At 41.6% G+C, this 24257-nt stretch overlaps 1 protein-coding gene across 1 annotated transcript; it reads right to left on the reverse strand.

Moving 5' to 3' along the window:
• Window positions 1-1503: 1503 nt before the first annotated feature.
• On the reverse strand, window positions 1504-22623 carry SLC30A8 (solute carrier family 30 member 8). The gene is made up of 8 exons (XM_057415262.1): window positions 22335-22623; window positions 14017-14240; window positions 10047-10193; window positions 6842-6995; window positions 6147-6336; window positions 5639-5744; window positions 3252-3386; window positions 1504-2243 (listed from the first exon to the last, which is right to left on the reverse strand). Exons 1-8 carry the CDS (start codon window positions 22412-22414, stop codon window positions 2098-2100), a joined length of 1182 nt encoding a protein of 393 aa, XP_057271245.1. The 5' UTR covers window positions 22415-22623; the 3' UTR covers window positions 1504-2097.
• Between the last annotated feature and the right edge of the window lie 1634 nt (window positions 22624-24257).

Genomic DNA, 24257 nt, shown 5'->3' on the forward strand with positions numbered 1-24257 from the left:
AAATCTGTTCCCCAGAATTCCCTATTACATCTGATACTGTGCCCTCATCTTATTCAAAACATTTTGAAATACTTTTTTTAATCCATACAAAGGCAACACTTTTAACTTATCCTCCCCAACCAGAGAAAAGAATGCTCAGGTTACTTAACAAGCGCAGCTGATTTACCTTTGGTAGGAGGCAACTATGCTAAAAAATACCAGCAGAGAAACTGCCCAAAATACAAGTTAATTTCTTCATTTAATGTTTCTTGCTGTGCTTTGATTTATCTGTGTCTTATCGTCTGGAGTTTCAGTTGTAAAGGGCAAGAACTGTCTTTATCACTGTACCAATACCACTGCTATGGTCTGAGTTCTTTCAAGACAGTAAATAATGAGATACTCATGAAATTCTTAGTGGGTTTTGTGTTTTAATACCTTTATCTGATTTCAGTGGGAGTTTTATCTGACTACAATCTTCTGGGATGCCTCCACAAAGCAGAATAATTTCTGTTTCCCTACCAGGTAACAAATGCTTGCTTAATACATCAATCTATCATCACGTAGTTACTTATTATCCATAACCAAAAGCCCTAATAATAAACTCTAATCTCCTTAGGATGATAAAGTAGAAAACCAATGTAAACCTATTGCAAATAAAACTGAATTCCCTCAAAAGTAAGGCCTCTTTATACCTTAATAACACAATGCTTTTTCCAGCTGTCAGCCTAGAAACTCAGTACCACTCAGTACCACACTCTTTATTCTGTTCTAACAAACCTGCTAGTTAATATGAGCCCTTCAGCTGTAGGAGTGAGGACTGTGGAGTAGGAAAATATTACCTCTAGTTCTGCATGGAAAGTGAAGCTACACTGTTATGGTGAAGGGCAGAAGTGAAGTTGTTTTGTGAAGAAGCACTTGAGCATGCATTTTGTAGTGCAACCCTTGGTTTTGCTAACAAGTGAGAATTTAATTCAGTTGGTTGGACACAAATAGAAGCGCTGCAGGAAGATCTGAGTCTTTGCTCATAGTTCCCCAGTAACCATTATCAGGTATGCTGAAGAGAAAGACAACACGTCCTGTTAGGAAATGTGGGTATTAGCTGCCTGAAGGAGCATGATACAGTGGATAGCTGTGTGATACACCAAAGGATTTTTTAATTGTCTGATATGACTTCAGGGATGCAGCATTAGTGACGCCCCACAGGCCATGCTTATGGAAGACACTAGACATGATGTTCACAATTGCCCCCAGTCTTTTCTTTTCCTAATTATTTTTTCTTTTTTCTGCTTTATTTTATTGTCATGACCCAGAGGTATCTTGTGACACAAACAACCCAAAATCATAGAATCACAGAATCATAGAAAGGTTTGGGTTAGAAAGCCCCTTAAGATCATCCAGTTCCAACCCTTGTCTTGATAGTAGAGAATGCTGCCCATGTCTGGCTGATGGTAGCTGCAAAATAGATAGGGGTAGCTACAAACTAGAGTTTTTATTTGCCAATAATTTATTTGCCAATAAGAGTAATATTTGCCAAATGAGAATGGAGTTAATTCTTTTGTGATCTGCACTGCAGAGTATGGTGCACAACTGATACTCACCTTAGTATGCAGGAGGAGGGGTGTCTGCCAAAAGGCAGGGAAAGCACATGCCACCATCTTTTTCTTTCCCAGATCTTTTCATCCCTCCTGCTAATTTAAATTTTCTTTTACCCTGAGTAAGTATTGATCTTTGGTGACACCAAGCTTATGTTTCATTACATTTTTGCTAATTGGTCTGCTGGTAATTTGAAGGTTGATTAGTTTTTTGTTACCTGTGATTACAAACAGGCACACTTGATGTTGCTTTAGTGCCAATCTGCTGCTCTAGTCAAGAATAATTTAGATACTTTCTCTTGTAATTGAAAGTAACCCCTGATGGACAGGTAAATTAGCTGATGGATGGACCTATATACATGTTCTCTGCTGCTAGGTGGTGTTAACAAATAAAGGTCCATCCACTGTTTGCAGTAGCAAGGCTTTTTAGTTCAGTTAATTACCATTTGTTGTTAATCAATTATGTACAACCAACACATACATTCTCCATTGACCTGTAAGAGGGATGCATAGCACACTGCTCCCTTTAATCCCTGGGATCTTGGCAGAAGATGCAGTCATGTTTCTGATCCTCTCCCGACTCAATCTGAATGGTAATGGAGTGGAAGCTGTAGTGCTCAAACAGTGCTTGGGTAATATCTCTCAAAATCTCCTGGCTGTCCTCTGTGTCTGCTACAGATAGCAAGAAGAAAATAATCAAAATGCATAGAATATAATACTTTAAAGAAGAGTAAGTGTTTACTGACAGAAACTATCAGCAAACTCCTAATAAGAAGTTTGTTTCTTGTCCTTTTTATCCTCCTTTCAGGAACCCGCACATCAGCAGAAGTTTGTTCTTTCAAATGTGGTCAGAACATGCAATTTTGGCAAGAGCTGAGCTAAGAGTAATCACCAAAAACAATCAGTTTGGCAGAAGGCTGGAGGAAAGCAGGACTACTTAATAAAGATTAGTTCATCCAGTCAGGGAGTAGCAGCAGTGCCAAGTGATACACACAGATACAAGTGGCTGATAGACCCAGTCTTTTGGGGAAGTGGAAACTCCATAAAGGACTGAATTTCTGACCCCATTGTTGGCCAAACAGAGGTGGAATTTTTTTCTTAAATAAACTTTACCATGTGCAAGCAAACAGATAAATAAGAAAATTGATGCAGATATTGGAGAGTTCGTCAACAGGGATAAGGTCTACATTTTAAAAAATGCATTTAAAGATGAACTGTTTCCCTGGAGTTACAGCTGCACTCCAAGCTATGTTTAAAGGTCATTTTACAGTTAGAGATGAATCAGGAATGCAGATTTGCCCTGTAAATTCTTCTTACAGGGATCAGCAGTTTTCAAGTTTGACAAATCCACTCCAAACCCTGTCTGATATCATGAAAAGAAAATCAGCCTGGGTCTAGTTCTTATTTATTTAAAATATCTTGTAGCTTGCTTCCTTGCTCCACAATCTCTGCAGTTTTCAGGTTCTGGGCTAAGTAGCTGCCCCTGGTGTTTTGGCAAGATTTCTGTGAGAAAGATTTGAGAGTTTTTGTTGTTGATGCTGTTGTTATTTTGCCAACAAAATGATGACATTTGTTTTAAAAAGCAACAGTGATAGAGTCAGTTGTATCCCAGTCAGGAGAGACTGACCTTTACTAGGCAGCAGCTGAATACTTACTCCCTGTTCAGAGAAATTTACTGACCTGTGGCGACATGAGCAGATAAAATAGTTTGATTCATTGTCAAAGACCAAAGATGAAGGTTGTGAACAGATTCCACTTTCTCAACTGCTAAAATTCTTGCCTTCACTTCATCATAAGCAAATCCTTTTGATGTTCCTTAAAGGAGAAATTGGTGGGGAAAAAAAGTAAGTGAGAGATAAGAATAATGATCATTAGACTAAAGTGCGTCATGAACCTTTATTCACTTGGATGTATAATTTTAATAAAAATATTCAATGCTTTTTCATTTCAGAGTTCAATGTGAAATTTAATCGTATCTCTTGTTTTATACTTCCCCGTGGAAGAATAAGACTCATGCATATCTTAGGAGATGATACTCTGAGGGCTCAGTTTACATAGGGAAGTAAGATGTTTAGCCCGATACTGTCTTAGTTTTGCACCAACATCTTTTGTGAGTGCAGATTTTATGGCATCACGTTAACATGTCTTGGGGATTCTACCCTCAATACATTTACACAATAGAAAAGCATCTGCTTAGCATAGAGGGAAAGATAAACATAAAGATTAAAATGGTTTGACTGGGGAATCTTAGATGAGATTAGATCCCAGGTCTAGTTATTCAGTAGATCAGTGATTGTTTTCCTAGATCAGCCTTCTTACAAAAGAGGATGACGGTGGTGGCCCTCATTCAGAGTGAGGACAATTGTGATAGGGTGAGTTGCAACATGAGAGTCAGAATTTAATCTAAATCCAAATTTGACCAAGGAATTTAACTACAGATTTTCCTGGAGTACGAGCTGGCAGAGGGGAAATGCACCTCTATACCCTCATGAACAGTTATGCTCATCACTCATCATGTTTCACTTACATCAGCAAAGTGAAAAATATTTTTAATGCCAGCAGTTATGAAATATAATAATGACAAGCACAATATTGCTTAACTTCGTCATGCCATAAATGAAAATGACTTCAGTGTTTTATGCTTTGTCCTATCAATTTATGACAACAATGGTATGCTATGTGGAGTACTGACTTAGAAGAATTTGATGCTGACATGAACATGCTACATGCTTTTTGGAGAAAACCACAGGCAGTCAGCGCCTGCAAGACACAGTCAGTTGCAGGGGCTGTGTGGCTGACACCCCAGGACAGACTGGATGCCTGTGGTAAGGGCCACCTCCAATACCAACTCCAGCATCCAATTTATCTTTAGAAAATTCTGGGCAGAATATGCTCTGTAGGAGGTAGGAGACTGGCTTCAGGGACCTCCTCAGAAGCATAGCGTGCAAGGGCTTGCTGCAGAGGGAAACTGAGCATGGCCAGTCTTGGCACAAAAGCACTTCTGGGAATCAGTGCCCTGAGAAAGAGACCCCTGAGTGTCAGTGGAGCTTTGATTTTTATTTGCAGTAATCAAGGGATCTTCTGATTGTTTTGGCAACCAAGATGCTGGCAGTTGCTGCACTCTGTCTAAGTACACAGCTATATATATACACATATATATATAAATATATCTCTATCTCACAGTCACTGAAAGCAAGCCAACCCTAGAATAAAGACACAATATTGGAAATTTTCTGTCTTAAAACAAAAGACAGAAGTGAAAGAGAGAAATAAAAAAACAGTAAAAAAGAAGTGAGAGAAGTAAAAAAACAGGCAGACAGTCACTGAGTAACTCACATCCATTCTAAACCTACTCTATTACAATTACTTTTCCCTTTGATCCTTATGTCTTCCTAGCTGAGAAAGAGGTTACATTATGTTATTCACTGTAAGGAAGGCAAAAACATGCATCTATGACTGCTCAAGTCATTTAGCCTTGCAAACCAAGTGATCAGGCCCATATCTGATAGAATTAAATACTGCTCAGCATAGTTCTTGCTGTGATGCGCTGAGAATTGTCTATTTCCTTGTACCTGTACATGACTGGAAAGCTCCATTGGCTTGTTTTTCTGGACTGGCATAACTAAAATCTTTTAAACTTCTGCATCTTGCACTCAGCCTATTTCACAGACACAGTTAAAAGCACAGCCTGGGTCAAGGAAATGAACAAAGAGAGTAGATCTCTCATATTCCAAAAAATATGAGAGGTGGTAAAACGCAGTGTCACACAAAAAACAAACAAAACCAGCTCACCTTTAGGAACACATTGGGAGTTCGTTAACAGAACACCAGTACATAGGTTGTTATGAAAACTGTCATATGTATAAATCTTCTAGTGTAATTGTAGAAAACAGTTTTGATTAAAATTGTAATTAGGTTCAAAGTATGATCAGAATTACAAGAATATTGGAAACCAATACAGAAGTGTGCTATTATGCTTTTGTCAGTGAGTATAAACATTATGTAGAAAGAGAGAGGAAAAAAAACCCTCAAAATATAACTGTATTGATTCTGGAATGAGGTCCTACCTTCCATTAACACAATCAAAATATCCCTTAAAATGGTGATGGTCGTTGCCAAAACAAAGATGGAAAACACAAATGTGCAGATTGGATCAGCTATTTTGTATTCTGGCTAGAAAAACACGAACACATCATTTTGTTAATTACATTACTGTTGGTTATTGCCATTTTAAATTAGTTAATCTCAAAGAATAATACATTCCATTCATCTAGTCCAGAATGAGTGTTGACATCCTTTGCCAGTTAGGGAGCCTCAGCACAGAGAATGAAGGCACTACAGATGAAGAAAGGGAGAGACTCCAAAGTATCCTCTGTGCAGTTGAAACACCAAGAAGCAACTGTTATACTCTCGGCAGCCATTTCAATTACCAAGAATAAGTGTAATTGTCTTTGACTAAATTACGATGTATATCATTAAGACAGAGAAAATATTTCCATAGTACCCCGTGTCACAATTCTATGAATACAAATTGTCCTTAATAGCAAAGAAGGCAAGTGAACTAATGAAACTAACCTTAAAGAAGACAATAAGTGCACTAATTAGCACACTAAGACTCTGGAACAGATCTCCGATGGCGTGCACAAAGGCTGCTCGCAGGCTGGCATTGCTCAGAGCTGGCTTTTCCAGAGGGGCTGACACATGTTCCTTGGCTTGTGCCCCATGGCTGTGCCCATGTCCAGTCTGGTGCAGAATCAGGCTTAGTCTGCAAGAGATGTAAAGCTGAAAATATCAATGGGGTTACTGCACCTCTGAAAGCAGCGATGTCACACACATCATCACCCCTCTCACTTCTGATTTCTGAACAGCAAAATCAAACACATTAGGTAAAAATGCAGAGTGGCTAAGCAGAAAATTCCTAGGTGTTTCAGTGCTTTGCATGCAAACCAGAAAGTCTGTGAATGGGGTAATTAATGAGGCCTCATTTTCTATAAATTTCTTGAATGCTCTGGCATCTAATAAAAAGTGAGATGGAGATTAATTTTTTCCTGCATTCATAATCTCCCTTCTAAGTGTCACAGCTAACAGGAAGGAAGAGAGCAACTTCATCCTTCAATGAGAAGCAAGATGTCTCTTCTCTACCCTTTTCCGTATCTTCATGAAGCTCATAAACAATATTTTTGAGATTAATACCTCTCTGTTGTTTTTTATTGAAATGCAGCAGCAGGTTCAAGGTTCAAAAGTTATACTGGAGAGGAAAACTAACTTACAGGATGTTGGCGATCACGGCACAAGCAGAGGTAATGAGCATCACTGTAGCATCAATATTGTAATCAGGGTGTAGCAGCCTCAAGCTAGCCAAATATATCAACACACCAGTCACCATCCAAATGATTATCATAGACAGCAAAGCTCCCAGAATTTCTAGGAATTAAAACAATCTGATATTAGCAGGAATCATGGCAGAAATGCAAAAAATGGTAAAGAGTCTGATGGTAATAGTTCCAAGTTTGTGAGCTTTATAGCCAAGAGAGTTCTTGTATATTTGCAGCCTTGATGCTCACAAGGAATGGGCCAAAACCCCTTCTGATCATAGGAAATCCAGTGACTGCCAAGGGCAGCCCTATCCATGTGATGGCCTAACCCTGTTCTATCTGCTATTACTTTTGTCCTCTTCCCAGTGTTGATTTCATGTGGCATTTGGAGAGGTAGATGAAAAAGGTCGTTTGTGGAGTTTTTGAGCTCCTCTCAAAAGAAGCTGTAATAGGAAGAAAGAATGAAAGAGCATTTCTTTTACATCTGATGTAGTTGCCTGGCCCTGCTGGTTTGGTGTGAAGACCCCAGGAACCAGCCCTCCTTCTCAAACAAGATTGTCTTGGTCATGGGGTAAGAGATTGGAGGGAAAGAGAGAGGCTTGGCTCACCCAAACCTGCTGTCAGACATGAGCCCTTTTCAATTGCCTCCCTTGTTTCTGCACACCTCTTGTCTCTTCACACCTCAGAAAGCCAGTGACAGCCCCCAGTGAGGTCCTGCCAGCAAAACCTCTTCTTCCTCTCTCCTGGGACTCATCCTGCCAGCAGCACAAAATCATTCTTGTGCCGCCAGCATGAAAGGACAAAGAATTTATTTTTTTCCCTGGGGCAGTGAAATTTAATTTTGTCTCTATTGGCTCTGAGTTGGGCTCAAATAAATCCAGTCCCCAAGGCCACCTCTTATTGAACTGCCAGAGGAGAGGTCCAAGGATGCTCATACGAATGCGCAGCATGTTTTTAATAGAATGTGGGACTAGTAATTGCCATGTGACTTGAATGGGTAAATGTGTCACGTTATGAGTGCAGCTGAGACAATACGTAGGTAAATGAAAGCTCACAGTAAAGTGAAAGGCAGTAGATGAGCCATAAACAGCAAACCACTTGCACAAACTTGCACTGGCACAGCCCATGAAAGCAGCTGAAACTCACCTTATGGCTTTGAATATATTTTTATGAGGGACACACCTTTTGCAGCAGGCCAGGCTTCAGACGCTTATCAAAATAACTATTTTGTTTAAAATTGACAAATAATAAATGAAAGCACACTCTTAGGGCAATCTAGTCTTGCTTAAAGGAAGGCTAACATAAAGCACAGCTGGTATTTATATTTTCTGCAAGTTACAGGTTGAAACCTTGCAGATTTGGCCCAGCTGAAGGTGTTGATGGTTATGCTATCATTGGCATGAAAGGAGTCAACAGCTTTTGGGAACACCCGAGTGAATCTGTGTGCATGTGTGCATATACTCCACAACTGAATGTGTTAGAGGTCGTCTGTATTACATAGGTAAAAAATACTTTTCAATGTAGTGTATTAGCAAATGTTTAGTTAAGCTTACAAACCAGTTCGGTAGTACTAATTGCTTTACTCAAGATGTTCTCTGTTACATTTCTTCATCACTACTGGCACTGACAGAGCAAACAATAGTGCGGGATTGTTTGGGAATCTCTGAATCATGCCAGAAATAAAGAAATTGAGCTTGAAGAGAGCTTTCCTACCTGGAGGTAGGTCTGGCTCACACTATCAGTCTTATTCAATATTGTGCTTCTAGGCATGTTTCTGAAGGATTTCATTGAATTTGAACCACTTGACTGGTTCTGCTGCCTGACTCTGGCTTAGAGCATAGGAGGCATTCAAGTGGTTTCTGCAAACCTGAGCCCTGTCATACACAGTCTTTGCTTGACAAACCCTACCTATCAGCCTGAGAAAAGAAGTGAAAAAACAGCTCCCAGTGTCACGGAGGGCTGCAGCTGCAAAGCCTTGGTAGTCATTGCACAGTGACTTTGCCAGCTCCCTGACTGCCCTCTGCTACTCTATTAAGGTATGCACCTGCATATTAAACTGGAAATATAGGGAGGAAAATAAACAAGAAACAGGATAACTATCATGGAATGCAATTAACTAGCCACTAACATTTGATGCAAGGCTCTCTTTGCTACTGGGATAAAAAGACAGTAAAAGTTTGGGTCTGAAGTTCTGCATTGCAACTACAAAAACCAAAAAAATCTAACACAGACTGAGGGTGAAGCTGCATGGGGTGGCTGAACCTCAGGTAGCCTCATGAACATCATGAACCTCATGAATGTCAGCAAGAGAGAAGTTTTCCTTTCTTCCCAGGCCAAGAGAACATAAACACAAAAAGTAATTTTAGGTCAGCTGATGGCAAGTAGTAGTTTACTAAGGCTGCAAAATTCAGCTCTATGTTGTCTATATAATGCCAGCCGTGCTTCAGTCATATTAAGCCCCTGCTTCACCCAGCAGTTTGTTTCCAGCAAAGTTGGTAAATATACTTATGTAGAAATATAAAGACATGATTCTTATGGCATATGTCTTCCCTTGTACATTCTGCAGCTACAAGCAACCTTGGCCTACAGGCATCTTGCATCAGAAGCTGCTTCTGGACCTTCAGAGTGTATAGCCTTGAAGCATTTATAGTCTGAGTCCTCAGTTCAGGTGCATAGGTATCTAGAGCCATTTGAGAAATGGTAAATATTAAAGGATAGCACTTTTCTACAAGTAGAACATTTTTGTCTAAAGAATAATGTAATAATAATAATAATAATCATTCTATAAATGGAGTAGACCCTCATGTTAATGGGTATTACTACTTTTATAGAAACTTGTGTTTCATAGTAGGCTGAGGACTCAGCCCTCCTCACACTCAAGTCCCTGAGGGAAGTTGCTGTTATCTCAGCCAAAGCTAGCACCACCCCAAAACTACATAAATGAACTGAAAGATATGTTTGTAGGTAAGACATGACTGTGCTCTTCACTTCTTTGAAGCTTACTGGCTTGGTCTGTTTGCCATGTGTCCTGAAGGCTTTAAGAGCAGTAGTGCACTATCTCTATCTGCAGAGCTGTGGGACATCAGCACGTTCTCCAGTCTTTGGCTATGATGACTTCCCTTTCCCATTCCACACGTTCATACTGTGACACATTTTCTACCTGCTCGGTGCCACCCGAAAGTCAGCTGTTTGGTGGGAGGTTTGGAAGCAAGCCACAGTGAGAAGAGGCTGATGAGGAAGCTTGTCAGGTCCACCAGGATGTGTGCCGCATCGGTGATCACGGCCAGGCTCCCAGCAATATGCCCACCTGTGTGAAATACGCATCCGTATCATGGCTCTGGTCAGGCATTTGAGTTGATCAGATCAAACTCAAGACCTGCTTTGCTGTGAATCAAAGGGAGCATTCCATTTTCAGCACGACTCAAAACTCTTCAATGGTAGTTTCATTTCGTACCTTGCTCATGTGGTGAAAGGTATGAAGAAATAAGCCAAACTTCTTTGTTTGAGAAGGACTATAAGAATAGTGATACATTAGTGATGTTACTATTGGACAGTTTTAATGTATCTATTTTAATATCAGATTTCTTCAGGAAAGTATTAGTGATCACATTTCCGGTATCCTCCCACTATCTTTTCACAGATCACTGATATTTTTATTTATATACAGAAACTCAGAGACTTAGCTTATGGGATTAATTTCCTATTTGTCATAGGAAAATACGAGTGTTCTTCCCGAGTTTTGGATGGATGGATGCCCAACTGTTTATTTGTCACAGGCAACACTAAAACAGGAATAAAAGCAAAGGTCCCAGTAGAAAGCTGTGATAAACAACCAGCCATTTTGGTGAAGGCGTAGAGAAAAATGTTCTGTTCATAGGACTAATCTATCATTTTGCATCTGTAATGCATGATTTAATTCTCCTGCTAGAGCTCAAAAAATGTGGCTGAATGTCATTTTACTTTGGGGGGTTTTGGTTTCATGTGAATTCTGTGAGAAATACAAAAACCCATAAATATATCAGGCTGAAACCACATTTATTTTACCCAGTAAGCCAAATAGCATTATTTTGCCAAACTTTTCTAACCATGTCTCAGGGCTAAAGGCAAATCCAAAGGAACTAAAAGATTGCTCTAAAGTACTTCAGCTGCTGATGGCTGCAGGACATGACAAGAATCACAGGCAGGAAGCTGTCCTGTGAGCTTGTTATAGCAGGGGAATCTTTTTGTCAGAGTAGCAATGTAGAAAAAGGGGAACGTGAAATATCATAGCCAAAACATCGGGTTTCTGCTTTTGGCAATATATTTCCATACTTCAGTCATTTAATTAATTTCAGCTCACCTGTTCCTCCTGACTACAACCCATATGAGAATCAATGAATCCTGAAAAACATCATAAAATGCCTCATTCAAACCATTAGCAAGATACCTCTGCCAAAGGGACATGTAGACATCTCTCATTTCCTTATATATTGAAAGTCTTCATGCCAGCAGGATGGACTATCTGTTTAATTTCCTCCCATATACAGATTTTAGATTAGAATACCTAACACTACGATTTGTCACCACAGGAGAATGTATATTGCACATACAGGACATATATTATTTTTCTCTGCTGCCTCAATATTCATCCCATTTACAGCTGAAAGTTACTTTCCAAAAGGGGGCAAGCAAGACTGCAGAATTTGGGGGCATCTCATTTCTCACAGTGAAATTAAAAGTCCATCAGAATAGGGATTTCCCAGAGCAGGCAGCTGTAAATGCACGTGTATTTTTTGCCCACAACACAGCTCTTTGGCTTTCACTGTTTACAGGGTAGCTGTTTCTCAAGTGGGAAGCAATTTTGCATGGCAGAAGGAAGCAGGCTTATCTGACAGCGCACAGATGTTAACAACCAAGGCATCAGCTATCTTTGAGCAAACAAATATATAGAGCACAAGCTGCCTGAAAAACCCTATTGCATTTTTGACACTGTATTTCCGTGTTCTGTGGGGCAGTATTACAAAGGCTTGCTTCCAGCCTGCCATCTTTCAAAAACATTATGCAATCATTGTTTTATGTATTGTTGGCATAATTAATGCTTTGGGTGAGTTTCTGAGATCTTGGTCTGCTTATCTTTGCAACGTGGTCAAGTCTTTATATTCCTTTTAGATATGAGGACACATGTCTCTCTTTCTAGTGCCCAAATGGAAATAAACTACTTTGAAATCCACATTTAGTCCTTAGCCACTAAAAATCCTTCGAAAGCACTTTTATGTCAGGGCTGTACATAGGGTGTAATCAGTTTGACTAGTATTTCCAGATCTATGGAGACTGTGATGGATCTGCACTAGAAAAACAGAAGATAATAGTCTTTGGGCAACAGTTGGTGTATCAGGCTCAGCCAACTGTGCCCCTTTTGGGAGAACAGTGAGGACAAGCACAGATGGCTTGAGAAGAAAAATCATGGAAAGATCTAGGGTTTCAAGGAAGCACAACTGTTCAACCTCTTTGGGAGTGATGCAGCTTTGTTTCTTCTGTTTAGCATAATAAAGCCCACAGAAGCTGTTTGCCCTTAAGAGGAGCAGAAAGGGGAACATATTCTTCATTTTCAAGAGTAAAGGCTGTCTAACAGTTACAGGCTTTTATTGCTGTGTATCAATGATCCCAACAAGTGGCCTTTATGACTTACTATTGCCTACAGTGGATGTTTATAGCTTTGTATACCACAAAGCAGCAGAAATTGTCAGTCACTCAATGGTCAGTCATCAGGCAGAGCCAGTCTAGCCTAACAATTACAAAAATTAAATGTATGGCTCATAATTACAAAAATCTCTATAGACCGCTGTCTGTAACAGCAGTTAATAACTGGTTTGTCAAAGTTTAATGGTCTGAAGCAAAATGGTCTTCAAGCCTGTTACTTAAACTGTCACTGCAAAAAAGCTGTGTGATTCATTAAGCAAAATGAAACATTTAGTTAACGTATCATCTGTCCTTCCAATTATCCTCTAGCATTGCTGCATTCGCCAAACTTAAGCCTACTGATTATATGGTTTTGTTAATAATGCATCACTTCTAACACTGGAAATGACTGCATGGATATTCATGGTATGCACCAGTTTTCATGGGGGAAATGCAGATGACCTACAAACAGGGCTTCATGCAGAGGAAGCACCTGGGAGAGAAGAGTGGGAGAAGCCCCTGATGTGTTTGAAAGCCAGGGGAGGAGACAGAAATGCATTGGCTCTCTCAGAGTCTCACTTCTTGCCTCTGGGGAAGAGAAAGCCTTCCTATTTTATTTTCATAGGGCTTCCAGAGCTGTTGAAGCTGTGAAAGCATGGGTTTCAGAGGCCTTCCTACCTGATTTTTGCTACATCTCCAGGGGCAGGAGTGGCAAAAGTGTGTGGGATTCCTCATGCCTTACCCTGCCTCACCTCACTGCAAAGAAGGGGAAATTAAAGAGCCAGGAGCTATCAGGTGGGTATAAGTACCACAGAAGCCATGCAGGGAGCACATTGGTGGGACAAAATGAAAGCTAATGCTCTATGAATAAGCCAAATACTTATATTGGATAGTATAGGATGGGTCCAGAAGTGAAAGCTAATTAGACAGGGGAATAATCTTCAATTGATCCAGAGACACGCCAGCAGGCCAATTCAAAGACAAACATGCCCTGGTATAAACACATTGACTTAACTGAAGAGAAACAGATGGTGAATCTGGCCCTGAATTTCCATGGATTTTGCAAAGACTGTTGCATTTAGCATCAGACCCCGCTGCTAGCAACCTTCATCAGTGCTGAGGTCTCATTGGCCTGGATAAATATGTGAAATCTTTTAATCTCTTCCAAAAAAATATAGCCTAATTTATGAGAAACCTTTTCTGACATGATGCTCAGACATGCAAGCCACTTTTAACTCAGCTTAAAGACCTGGGAGAGCAGTTCAGACCGTTAAGTGATCTTTGTGTTCCTACACAGATGCAATCATTAGAAAATGCTTTGATAATTTCACATTAAAAAAATCATGCATTTTTTTTTAACTGGGGAGAAAGGAGTTGTTTTAGCCCATATGGGCTGACCTGTGTGCATCAGGGGTCCCTGCAGTCAGAGTGCATATGAAAGGGCATGAATACAGCTGTGCTGGGCACCAAACTGAGCTCTCTTTGGGCAACATACTCCCCTGTAATCTCAGCAATCATGAAGAAGATGCAAATTACTGATGCTACACAGAGCTTCCTCCTGGCTTGATGCTGCTCCCTTTTTCTGTTCTCATAGGCCTGTGAGTAGAAATCACAGTGACACGCTGGATTAGCTTCAGTAACTTCTGCTTCTTGCTGCTGCCTCTCTTCATTTAAATTCTTCTGATGCCAGCTCATCCTTTGGGATTGAAAGAAAGAGAAGGTTAAAACAGAAAAACCCTGATGATTTGGGCATCTAGACCTGCAGCCCCAGAAACTATGTAATTAATGCTTTCAAAAGGTAAAAGCAGCGTTGGGAACAGCAGAGCAGAGCATAGAAGAGGCTTGCTTGCACAGGCAGAGCTCTGCAGGAGTGAGCTGCTCATGAAATGACTGCTCTGGCTATAGGTCCCAGATCTTCAGGCTTTCCTACATCCTTTAGCAGTTTATGAAGCATGGGGTGTCTTTCTTAGGCTGTGTATTTTATGCACACTGTGTGATAAAGTCATACCTCATGCAAACAGTAGCAAGATTCAGCATAGCATGAAGACAATTCTACAGAAATTTTCATTCTTTTATTCCCAAGAGATTTGTTGGGAAGACAATTAAAAAAAAAAAAAAGAAATGTCTTATTTTTCTCAAATATAAGTGACTAAAGATATTTCTTTCCTTTCTTTGCTAGTGGAACTATTTTATCTTAAATTTCCCCATATGTACAAAAACTGTCAATCTCCCAGAGGGGCCTGGCATAGATAATATTAGACAAAAAGGTTAAAGAGACTTGAAAAAATCAAATAAATCAGTTCTCCATAGTATGCTGACCCCTTTGTGCCACTGATACCATTGAAAGTCAAGAAGTTCCTCAGAAGAGGCTCTTTGAGCATTACTCCATCACAAGGTGATTTCCCATCCACATGTGCTCTGCAACAAAATCTCAATGCTGTCCTTCTGAGGGATCATGTGCAGGAAATGTGGGATTGCAATAGAGAAGCCCAGGACGGAGTACATTGCATTGCAACAAAGGGAGCTCTTGGATGATTATGATGTAGTGCTTTCACTACAGCAGCACAGAGGCTCCCCCAGGGTGGTTTGTACAAGGACATTCCCTCCTCCTCATCTCTCAACTGAGGAGACCCCAAATAGGAACAAATAAAACAAAACAAACCCCTGAACCCTGACCCAGGATGCTCAACTGAAAACCATTATGCCTCTCCAGATACAACACTTACTGCCACAGCTGCTCCTAACATGATAGCTCCATTGGTAAAACATGTACTGCCATGTACTGAGACTTGTGGGATGCACTGTGGCATCAAAAGGTGAATCCTGCCCAGATGCACATGCGTAACATCCATATATCCACCTGCTACAGCTGTGTGTGCAGGGACAGAGCCCACATGCATCACCCAGGAATGAAGCAAACTCTGCTGCTGTTTCCAAGTCTGAAATCAGCATAGAGGCATGATGTGGGGCTGGGTTTAGCTGCCCCAGCAATTATAGCCTCTTTTCCTTATTCTGACTAAGGACTTTCCTATGGGACCAGTAAGAATTGTTTCTTCAGGTGTGTGAAGACCTGTGCTCCAGGAAGTACATGGATACTGGCAACTTTCTGTGGCATTTCTGCATTGTTTATGGAAGTGTCAAGATGCCTGAAATCTCAATGGAAAGAAATCATGCCAGTGGCTGCCAATCTTCATGTCAAGATAAAAACTGCATTGAAATCACAAGATTTTTCCAGCTGCCGTTTTGGGCAGCTTGAGGGGGCTGCAGCTGCTCTGTGAGTCCAATGTCCCACCAGAACTTTGAGGCATCTGCAGATGCCTCAGCCCCTCGTGCTCATCAGTACCACAGAGGTATTGGCAAAAGGAGAAGAGCTGACCCACATCAGCAGCCAAGCCCTGTAATTGTAGATAATCAGCGTGGATTTAGCTTTGTAAATATTATTGAGATGTTCCAAGGATACAGCATGTCCCCCTGAGTCAGCCTGTTTCCCAGCTAGGATAGCATGTGGTCTCTGTTTGCTCAGTAGAGGAGACTGGTTCCCTCTGTACATATATGAAGAGCTTACATGAAAGAGCAACTGGTCAGATTTAATGCCTGATGCTTGGAGACTGAGTTTTCTTAGTTCTTTTGTAAGTGTTTTCCTTTATTTTCCCCATAACAACAAACAAATGGAGCTGGGCCGCCTGGGGAATGGACTGCCCATCTGGCAACTGAGGTCCCCAACAGCCAGTCCTTCTCTCGTCCTTTTTTTTACATTCATCAGGCTCCTCAGAAGGTACCACAAATCGATTCCTTTGAGATGGGTGGATAAAATACTGTAGTTCTCCCACTCCCTCCTGAAAATCAGGGCATGCAAGTTTTCCTTTCTTGTGATCCCTCTCTGGAGTTAACTTTCCTATAGTTTGAATGTAAAATTAATTTCCCTTTAACTCAATTTTCATCAGCTGGCATTGAACGTTAAAATCGCCTTAACAACGTGAGTCATGATCAGCTCAACAGCCTGTCAGGGCAGGGATGCCAAAATTACCCCTGCGTATTTCTGAGCCACCAAATCCTTTCCTTGCTGTTATCAAAATAGGTCGCTTTGTGATCCCCCTCCCTGTTTTAATCTTCAAGTCCCTCCATCAACTATCAAAACCTCAGAGTACCATGAGGGGTAGGAAACCACTATCCACAGATCTTGCTGAGCATGTGCAAAAGCAAACAGAGACAGCATAAACCCACAAATGTCACTTTTTTCTGTCTAAAGGGTACCTAAACAGAAGTGGCCCTGCTGTCAGAGGTGGTGAGCATTTGCTGCTCCCTTTGAACTTACAGAGCTGCATCTGGCCTGATGAGTTAGGAAGACTCCTGCCAGCTCCCATGCGTAACCATTACCTTTCTCTTCCAAGAGCAGCCTGCCACTAATTAAAAGAATCTAAGAGGCAGTTTTATAAATGTGTGAATCAAAAGCTCAAGGTGCAGAGATCAGCTCTGTCAAACCATAAACCCCTTCTGAATGTGTTAGAGCAACATGTAGCCTTTGAGCGTCAGATCTCTGCACAAGCACACTGCAAGCAGAGTCCCAGATTAAAAAATAATCTTTCCTCCATTTCAAATTCTCTTTCCTTTGTAACAGAGATAGTCAGGGGAATGTCACAGAAAGGCTCCCACTGAGTTGTGCCTGGAAGGGGGGAAGTAGGAAATATTAATACATATTGCAGATTCCACACAAATCATTAGCAAGAGCTTTTGATTACAACTTCCTTTTGTTTGTTTTCACTTGATCAGTTGGGTGCCTTGATCTGCAGGCTGATGGGAATAATTGCCATCCTCCCAGACCATTATGAGATCCCCAGTCAAAAGAACAAAATGCAAAATCACTGCACTTCCCACAGGAGATCATCTCCTTCACAAGGGGACATAGTAATTTTTTTTGGTGCCTGAAAGGATAATAAAACTGCCTTCAGAGGAAAATTTATCAAATCCATAGTCACCTCCCTTATGCTGGCACCACTCTGATTCCAACTGGTGTACCAGTCTTGAATATTTCCAAGTTTATAGCCTGGCTGTCCAGATTCTCCTTTTCCTTATTGTGGGCACAAAACAAAGGTTAACATTCATATATCTTAACATTTAGATGACTAATAGATGGGAATTTGTCCTATGGTTTTTATTTAGTTGCATTTTGAGACCCTGGCCATCTATGCATAAATGTATTGTCAATAAATATCCTTTTTCATAACAGTAAAACAACTGCATGGAGTTAGACCAAAATGCATGTAGCCAAATATCCGAACTCCATCCTGAGCATGAGGGAATATGCAAGGACAAAGTACCATAAAGGAACACATCCAGAGCAGTACTGCTCCCTGGTTGCCCAAATCTGGAGGCTGGGAGGCGGCTGAACCAGAGCTTGTGTCTAATAGCCTTCTACACTTCTTTCTTCCACAAACCTGGCTGACTTGAAGGTGTTGAGTTCCACAGTTTAATTATGATTTGTGTAAAAATAATGCATCCTTTGTTACTCTTAAGCTGCCTGCCTGCTCTTTTAATTAGTTCTGGTACTATCAGAAATAATGAATAGCTATTCCCTGTTTACCTTCATCACATCATTCATGATGCTGTGCATCATTGTTATACCCCTGTTATTTAATTTCTCTTTCATACGTCTTACTATCTTGGTTCTAATGTTTTTTCTGAGGTGAAGTGGCTATAACTGAAGTGGGCATAATGGAGACGATTCATGGCCAGTACTGGGTAGACACTGTCCTTTCTACAGGGTTCTAATGTCACCTGAGGACAAAAGCAATGGGATGGGCTTTGCTGAGTCCCCTAAGATACTGTATGCTCCTGGGACAGGCTGGCAAGCCAGTACAAAGGAGAATAACCACAGAGCCCACAGCTAAAACCCATCAAAAGTCACAAGAAACGCCTAATGTTTTCCTGAGCACTGACTTCTGCAAACCACAAGGAGTGGTGGAAAGTCTTTATTTGATGAGGACTCTTGATCTCATAAGAGTTTTCATATTGCCTGCAGGAAGGCAGAAGAAGAAGAAAATATTCCCTAAGTGCTTGTTATAGAAGATCAATCTCCACCTGAAGAAATCATCCCCCAGGCTCACTTCAAACTTTTTGTCTACTGGAATGAACCTTGGAGACAAGAATCAATTACAAGCCTAAGGCGTCACTGATAGATAGGAATAACTACAAGTCACATTAATGTCCTCTATTGAAAATTTTTACATGAAGACAAGCCCTGAGGTTTTACACATCTTTCCTGCTTTCAGCACTGCTCTCCTTTATTAATTTTTTTCTTGTCTCTTGTCTCAGAGACAAAATAAAGATCTTGAAACCAGAAGTCTTGAGCTTCTCTTGTGTGATGGTATTCAAATCACACTATACTGTTATATAAAGAACATAATCAGAGATCCAGAAATCCATGCTGGATCAAGCCAAAATCTAGTTCACAGTGCAGTTGGTACAATCTAATGCAAATCCATTGATCTATGCAGTGGGATATTGAATATTTCTGTCCAATATTACACTGATCTATTGTCAGGAAGAAGTAAAGTCATGTGGCCTGTCTTCATTAATGGAAACGTCAGGAATATGGTCAAGATATTCCCTAGACTTTGATAAGTGGATATCTTGCTCACTAGATATGCTCTCCCACCACCAGCACTGACTGTAAAAAGACCATAGAAAACTATCTCAGGCACCTTATTCCGACATTTTATTCAAACCTACTTTAAAGAGATATTATACGAATCTTTCCTGACATGACTTACAGGCAACATGTTTTGCATTAAGAAGGAGGTTCTGAGCGCCCGGCTTCAGACCCTGATGCCATTACATGCAAGTTCATACCCTTCCTGGAGGCGGGTGAGAAGTGATGTCCTATCCCGGGACCAGACCCATGTAATACCTTTCTCTGTTACCTGGAGGAGGAGTTGGAGTGCACTCTGATCAAGTTGGCAGATGATGCCAGCTCAGGGCTGCAAGTGATACATTGAAGGGAAATGCTTCCGTAACAAAGCTGGAGAATGGGATCAGCGGGAGCCATCTGAGATTTGGCAGGAACAAATGCAAAGTCCTACACCTGGGACAGATTTTTGAGACACATCCAGAATATTGTGCCCAGTTTTTGAGTGCCCAGTACAGGAAAGATCAATAAACTGGCACAGGTTCAGCAGAGGGTGACCAGGGATGGAGCACTTCTGTGGGAACTGGGCTTGCCCAGCCTAGCAAAAAAAGTGGGTTCTTGAGCACTTGGAAGCATCCTACCAGTATTTTTGATGAGGAAGATGAAGCTTTATTGCTGTGCATGGAGGAAGAATGCTCACAATGGCCATAAATTGAAACAAGAGGGGTTTAGACTGACTATAAGTAAAATAATTGACTGTGAGGATAATTCAGTATTGGAGCAGATTGGCTGGAGATGTGCAGTCTCCATCCTGAGAGCTAGAACTAGATAAAGGCCTGAGCAACCTTGTTCAATCTCTTGGCTGACCCTGCTTTGAGTAGGAAGTTGGACCAGAAATCTCCTGAGGTCCTTTACAACATGAATGAACCTGCAAGCCTACAGCTGACAGGATTCTTCAGAGGGGTTAGTTAAAACTCACACTCTTGCAAGCATTTCAAGTCTGGCACGGCAAACCTCAATGCATCCAAACCCACTAGTGAATACAGGCAGGTCCGGAATGTACAGAGCATTCTCCCCCATACAGCCTTGTGTGCAGGGAAAGGGGTCTGTTTTCAGACTTCCTACTCACATGGTTAAGATAAAAACAGTTTTGTTCCCTGTGTATTGTAATAATAGCATTTATTAAAAAGAAGGAGGCTGGGGGATGGCAAAGAAATTGGCAATTTGCTTGCAAAATAAATTCTGTTGAAAGCATTAGAGCTGTTCATTAAGCCTACATACAGGGAACGGAAAAATGTGGTAATTATACCAAAGGCTAAGATGAGCTTATTTCTACTGATCAGCTTAAGGCACCTGAAGCTGTGCACACAGCCAGTCTGCGCAAGCTGGAGCCCAGCAGGTTGCATCCCCCTTGTCACACTCCGGCCCCAAGGCTGGCATCCTCAGGCACTCGGCTGCAAGGAGCAGCAGGACGAGGGCTTGCCATGAGCTGCCAGCTCTTCAAACAGGAGGGACACCCCAGTTCTCAGCCCCTGTTTCTGGTTATTGCTGGGACAGAGTAATGAGATTGTGTAGTTAACCAAATTCCACCTGGTAAGAAAAGCCAAGAGGAGGTGCAGCACAAAAGCCACATACCTGGACAAGAAGTCCTTCTCCTGGAGAGCTGTGTTACCACTGCAGTAACTCACCCATCTCATGACCTCTGCTATGGAGCCCACCTGGGACTAGCCCTTGAGCTGAGGGGCTGTTGGGTGTATGTGCAGCAACCAGCCCAACATTTGCAATTGCTGCAGCTATTCACCCCAAATAACTTCAATCCTAAATGGAAATATAATTATCAGAAAGAAATTGACTCCTCCGGAAGGTGAGTCAGCTCTCAGATGGGACGATGAGCTGCCAGGGATTCTTGTTCCCAGTGTGCATCATACCCCTCTTCTCACTGGGGATATTCTCCGTTCTTGGTGAAATAGGGAAAATGTGAGCATCCCCACAAGTCAGCCTAGCAACTGTCCCTGTCTCAGGACACCCTACCCCGCACCATGTAAAGGGTTTGTCCAGAGATGTCCTTGCATCTAGAGGTGGAAAAGAGCCAAAGGACCTCAAGCATTGAAGCTATGCCCACAAAACTGCAAACTATCAAAAAAGCTCTGAGAGCTTTCACTAACCAGAACGAATTGCAGAATCATATGGGATCTTTTGAAGATATAAATATTACCACAAAAGTCATTCTGGACAGTGCCATGTATATTTATGGAGCCATGTAATAATATTTAAATAGCAACTCAGACACTCAAATGACTAACATACGATGGCAGTGACCCCAGTATAAGAACATGGAGAGACAGATTTCCATTTGAACTGACAGTGTTTATGCCAAGTTTCTGTCCCATGCATTTTAAGAGAGCCAAGCAATAAATAACCTGAAAACCAATGAGATAATGGAAATGTCAAGAGGTGCTAAGTTGTAACTGAGCAGCTATTTTCTTTTAAATATACTTTCTGGTCTGAGTCAAGAGGAAGAATGAAAAGAAGTTCAACTGCAAAACTAGTTTGTGATTGACATTTATACTCATTTTTTAACCCAAGCTATGTTATATGTTTTCAGAGGGTCCTTCCTCACTCAGGCGAGCATTTACTCACAGGACCTCTCTGGCAAATGAGAAGTACACCAGCTCCAAGTCTGGTAGACCTGTCTACATGAATAAAGTTTTGCAGGATCAAGTCCTTAACACCATCACATTTCTTTCAGACCAAATAGATAATTTAGACGTTCAAGCTTAAAGGAGCCTTGAATCAAATGTGGTGTCAACAGCGCTATTATAATTCAGCCTAAAGTTGCAGCATAATCCATGAGGTTTTGCATCTTACAATAAATCTGCTAAGCTTATAAAATACATAGCAGGAGATGCTTGTCAACAGTAGATTGCTTCAATCCATCACAGATGCAGACACATCAGGCTGCTGTCTAGTAAATGCATCACACATTTAGTAAGAAAGTTTGGGAAGATAAAAATCAAACAAAACATTTTGAAAGTACTGAAAGATGTTCCCAGTATGCACCGTGAAACACCCCATACTTTGACTTCTACAGTCCATCAGCATACTGGTGATCTCATATTGCTCTCAAAGACAAAGCAATGGCAGTGAAGAAAACAGTTGTGTTACCTGTCTAGGGCCAAGGAGTACTTCTTGGTGTCCCTCTCACTCACAAGACAAGTTCTTTCAAGACCCTTTTTGGCAGCCATGAGGAAAGTTGGTGGAGTTTTGCTTGTTTTTTTCCCCCCCTTAAACTCTCTTTTCTCTGTTGGAAACGGATGTGGGCAAAAAATGTCCTCTTGACTCACGCAGAAGCCTCTGCCAATGTTTTTAAATGAAAAGGCTTTAATAATCTTCTCAATAAACCCACTGCGAGAGAAAGCTGCTTTCCTAGCGCTGGTGGCGTCACTAACATTCCAACCAGCAACCTGTTGAGCCTGTCAGATTGGACGTGTCAGGCCTCCCTCCCTGTTTCCCCTTTTTTCTCATCCATGTTTGATGCTGTTATACGCACTCCAGTCATGCGGGGGGTGAGTGCTCTCCCAGCCTCTGGCTTGAGGTCAAGGGAGAGGGAAGGTAAGGTAATTAAAACAGCCCAATTTGCCTGGAAACATTCAAGCCACTGTTTGCCTTTCTGCTTCCTCGGCCTGGGAGGAAAGTACACCTCTCTCATCCGGCTTGGTGCAAGCCTTTTAATCTAAGCCATCTCTCTGAAGATTTATTTCTACCCCTGGCAGGTTTGCTCCTAGGTTTGAAACAGAGGAGCCTGCTTATTATTGCCGTTTGTGACACAGGTTATTGAAATCTCCATTTTGGCAGGAAGGACGGCAGTTGTTATTTCTGCTTTATTCTGTTTGTTAGTTCTGTGGGCAGCCAAGGTCCCTGGAGGGGAGGAGAAGACCTCCAGCCTCACCTCTCTCACAGCCTGCCCCGAGACATGCTCTTCAGCTCTAATAGGAAATTTTGCTCTGGTGCTGTCTGTTTTACTGTACTCATGGCAGAAGCAGACTGTGATTGAGGTCCCTATCCGTGTCCCGTCTTTGCAGGGGAGATTAGAAATAGGCAGAGAGCAAACACTGGGTGCTACATTTAAATACTGCAGTCTTTTTTTACCATGGGTAGCCTAATATGTGTATGATGAGTTCCCCTAACTTGCAGAACATGTGCTCTGAGATTTATGTGGGTAGGGGTGCAGGTTTGTATGTGATATGAATGCAAAAATAATGGGTTTATGCCATTAGAGGTCCACATGCTGCCTCCACATGTCAGCTGTACAAACACTTCCCTGGAAGCTGTGAGCCAAGGAGCGGGTGGTGTCTCGAACACCTTCCTGAACAGCCGCTGACAGGTGGCAGAAATACATGTTTTTTCCACAATGTGCTGACACCTCTGCCTCTCTAATGTCATTTTCTCAAGAGCCTTTTCCCAGGTGCTTATATTCAACTGTGCACCTTTATAAGACCCTTTGGTGGAGAAGATCGGTTTTCTAACTCATTCCTAAGACTTCCTAACTTTCTCTGGACATCAAATACTTGCTCTTTAATGTTGCAGCCACTTACTGGACCTGACAATGTGGATGACTGTCAGGGCTGGTTTGAGAAGAGACTCAGGTCCAAGGATGAATAGTAAGGGTCAGGGCATTTGCAGAAGTTTCCAAGACAGAAGTACCACATTGTTTACCATCCCAGAAATGCCATGAAGTAGCAATTTTAATCTGCTGCAAGGAGGGATGAAGGAAGGAAGGGGAAGGAAGGTAGTCTTTCCAGGTCTGCACCTTGGAACTTAACACAGGCTTATAATTCATACCCAACAATGGCTTCTGCTGGCTCCCCATCCCATAAATACCACCATTATCACAGTGTTCCTCTGTGCTTCTCAACTCATCTTGTTGATTAGAAAGCGCCAACATCTCTGCCCCTCTACTCTGCTCTTGTGAGACCTCACCTGGAGTACTGTGCGCAGTTCTGGTGTCCTCAACATAAAAAGGACATGGAACTGTTGGAACAAGTCCAGAGGAGGGCCACGAGGATGATCAGGGGACTGGAGCACCTC

Source organism: Pezoporus wallicus, unplaced genomic scaffold (genome assembly GCF_028554395.1).
Source record: "Pezoporus wallicus isolate ANWC-B61680 ecotype Strahan unplaced genomic scaffold, APGP_CSIRO_Pwel_v1 contig_3812, whole genome shotgun sequence".
Lineage (NCBI taxonomy): Eukaryota > Metazoa > Chordata > Aves > Psittaciformes > Psittacidae > Pezoporus > Pezoporus wallicus.

Coding starts and splice junctions, on each gene's coding strand:
- SLC30A8 (XM_057415262.1), bottom strand. CDS start 22,414: ATGGCTGCCAAAAAGGGTCTTGAAAGAACTTGTCTTGTGAGTGAGAGG. Junction 5,745..6,146: donor CACTTATTGTCTTCTTTAAG/GTTAGTTTCATT, acceptor GTGTTTTTCTAG/CCAGAATACAAAATAGCTGA. Junction 2,244..3,251: donor ATCTGCTCATGTCGCCACAG/GTCAGTAAATTT, acceptor TGCTATCTGTAG/CAGACACAGAGGACAGCCAG.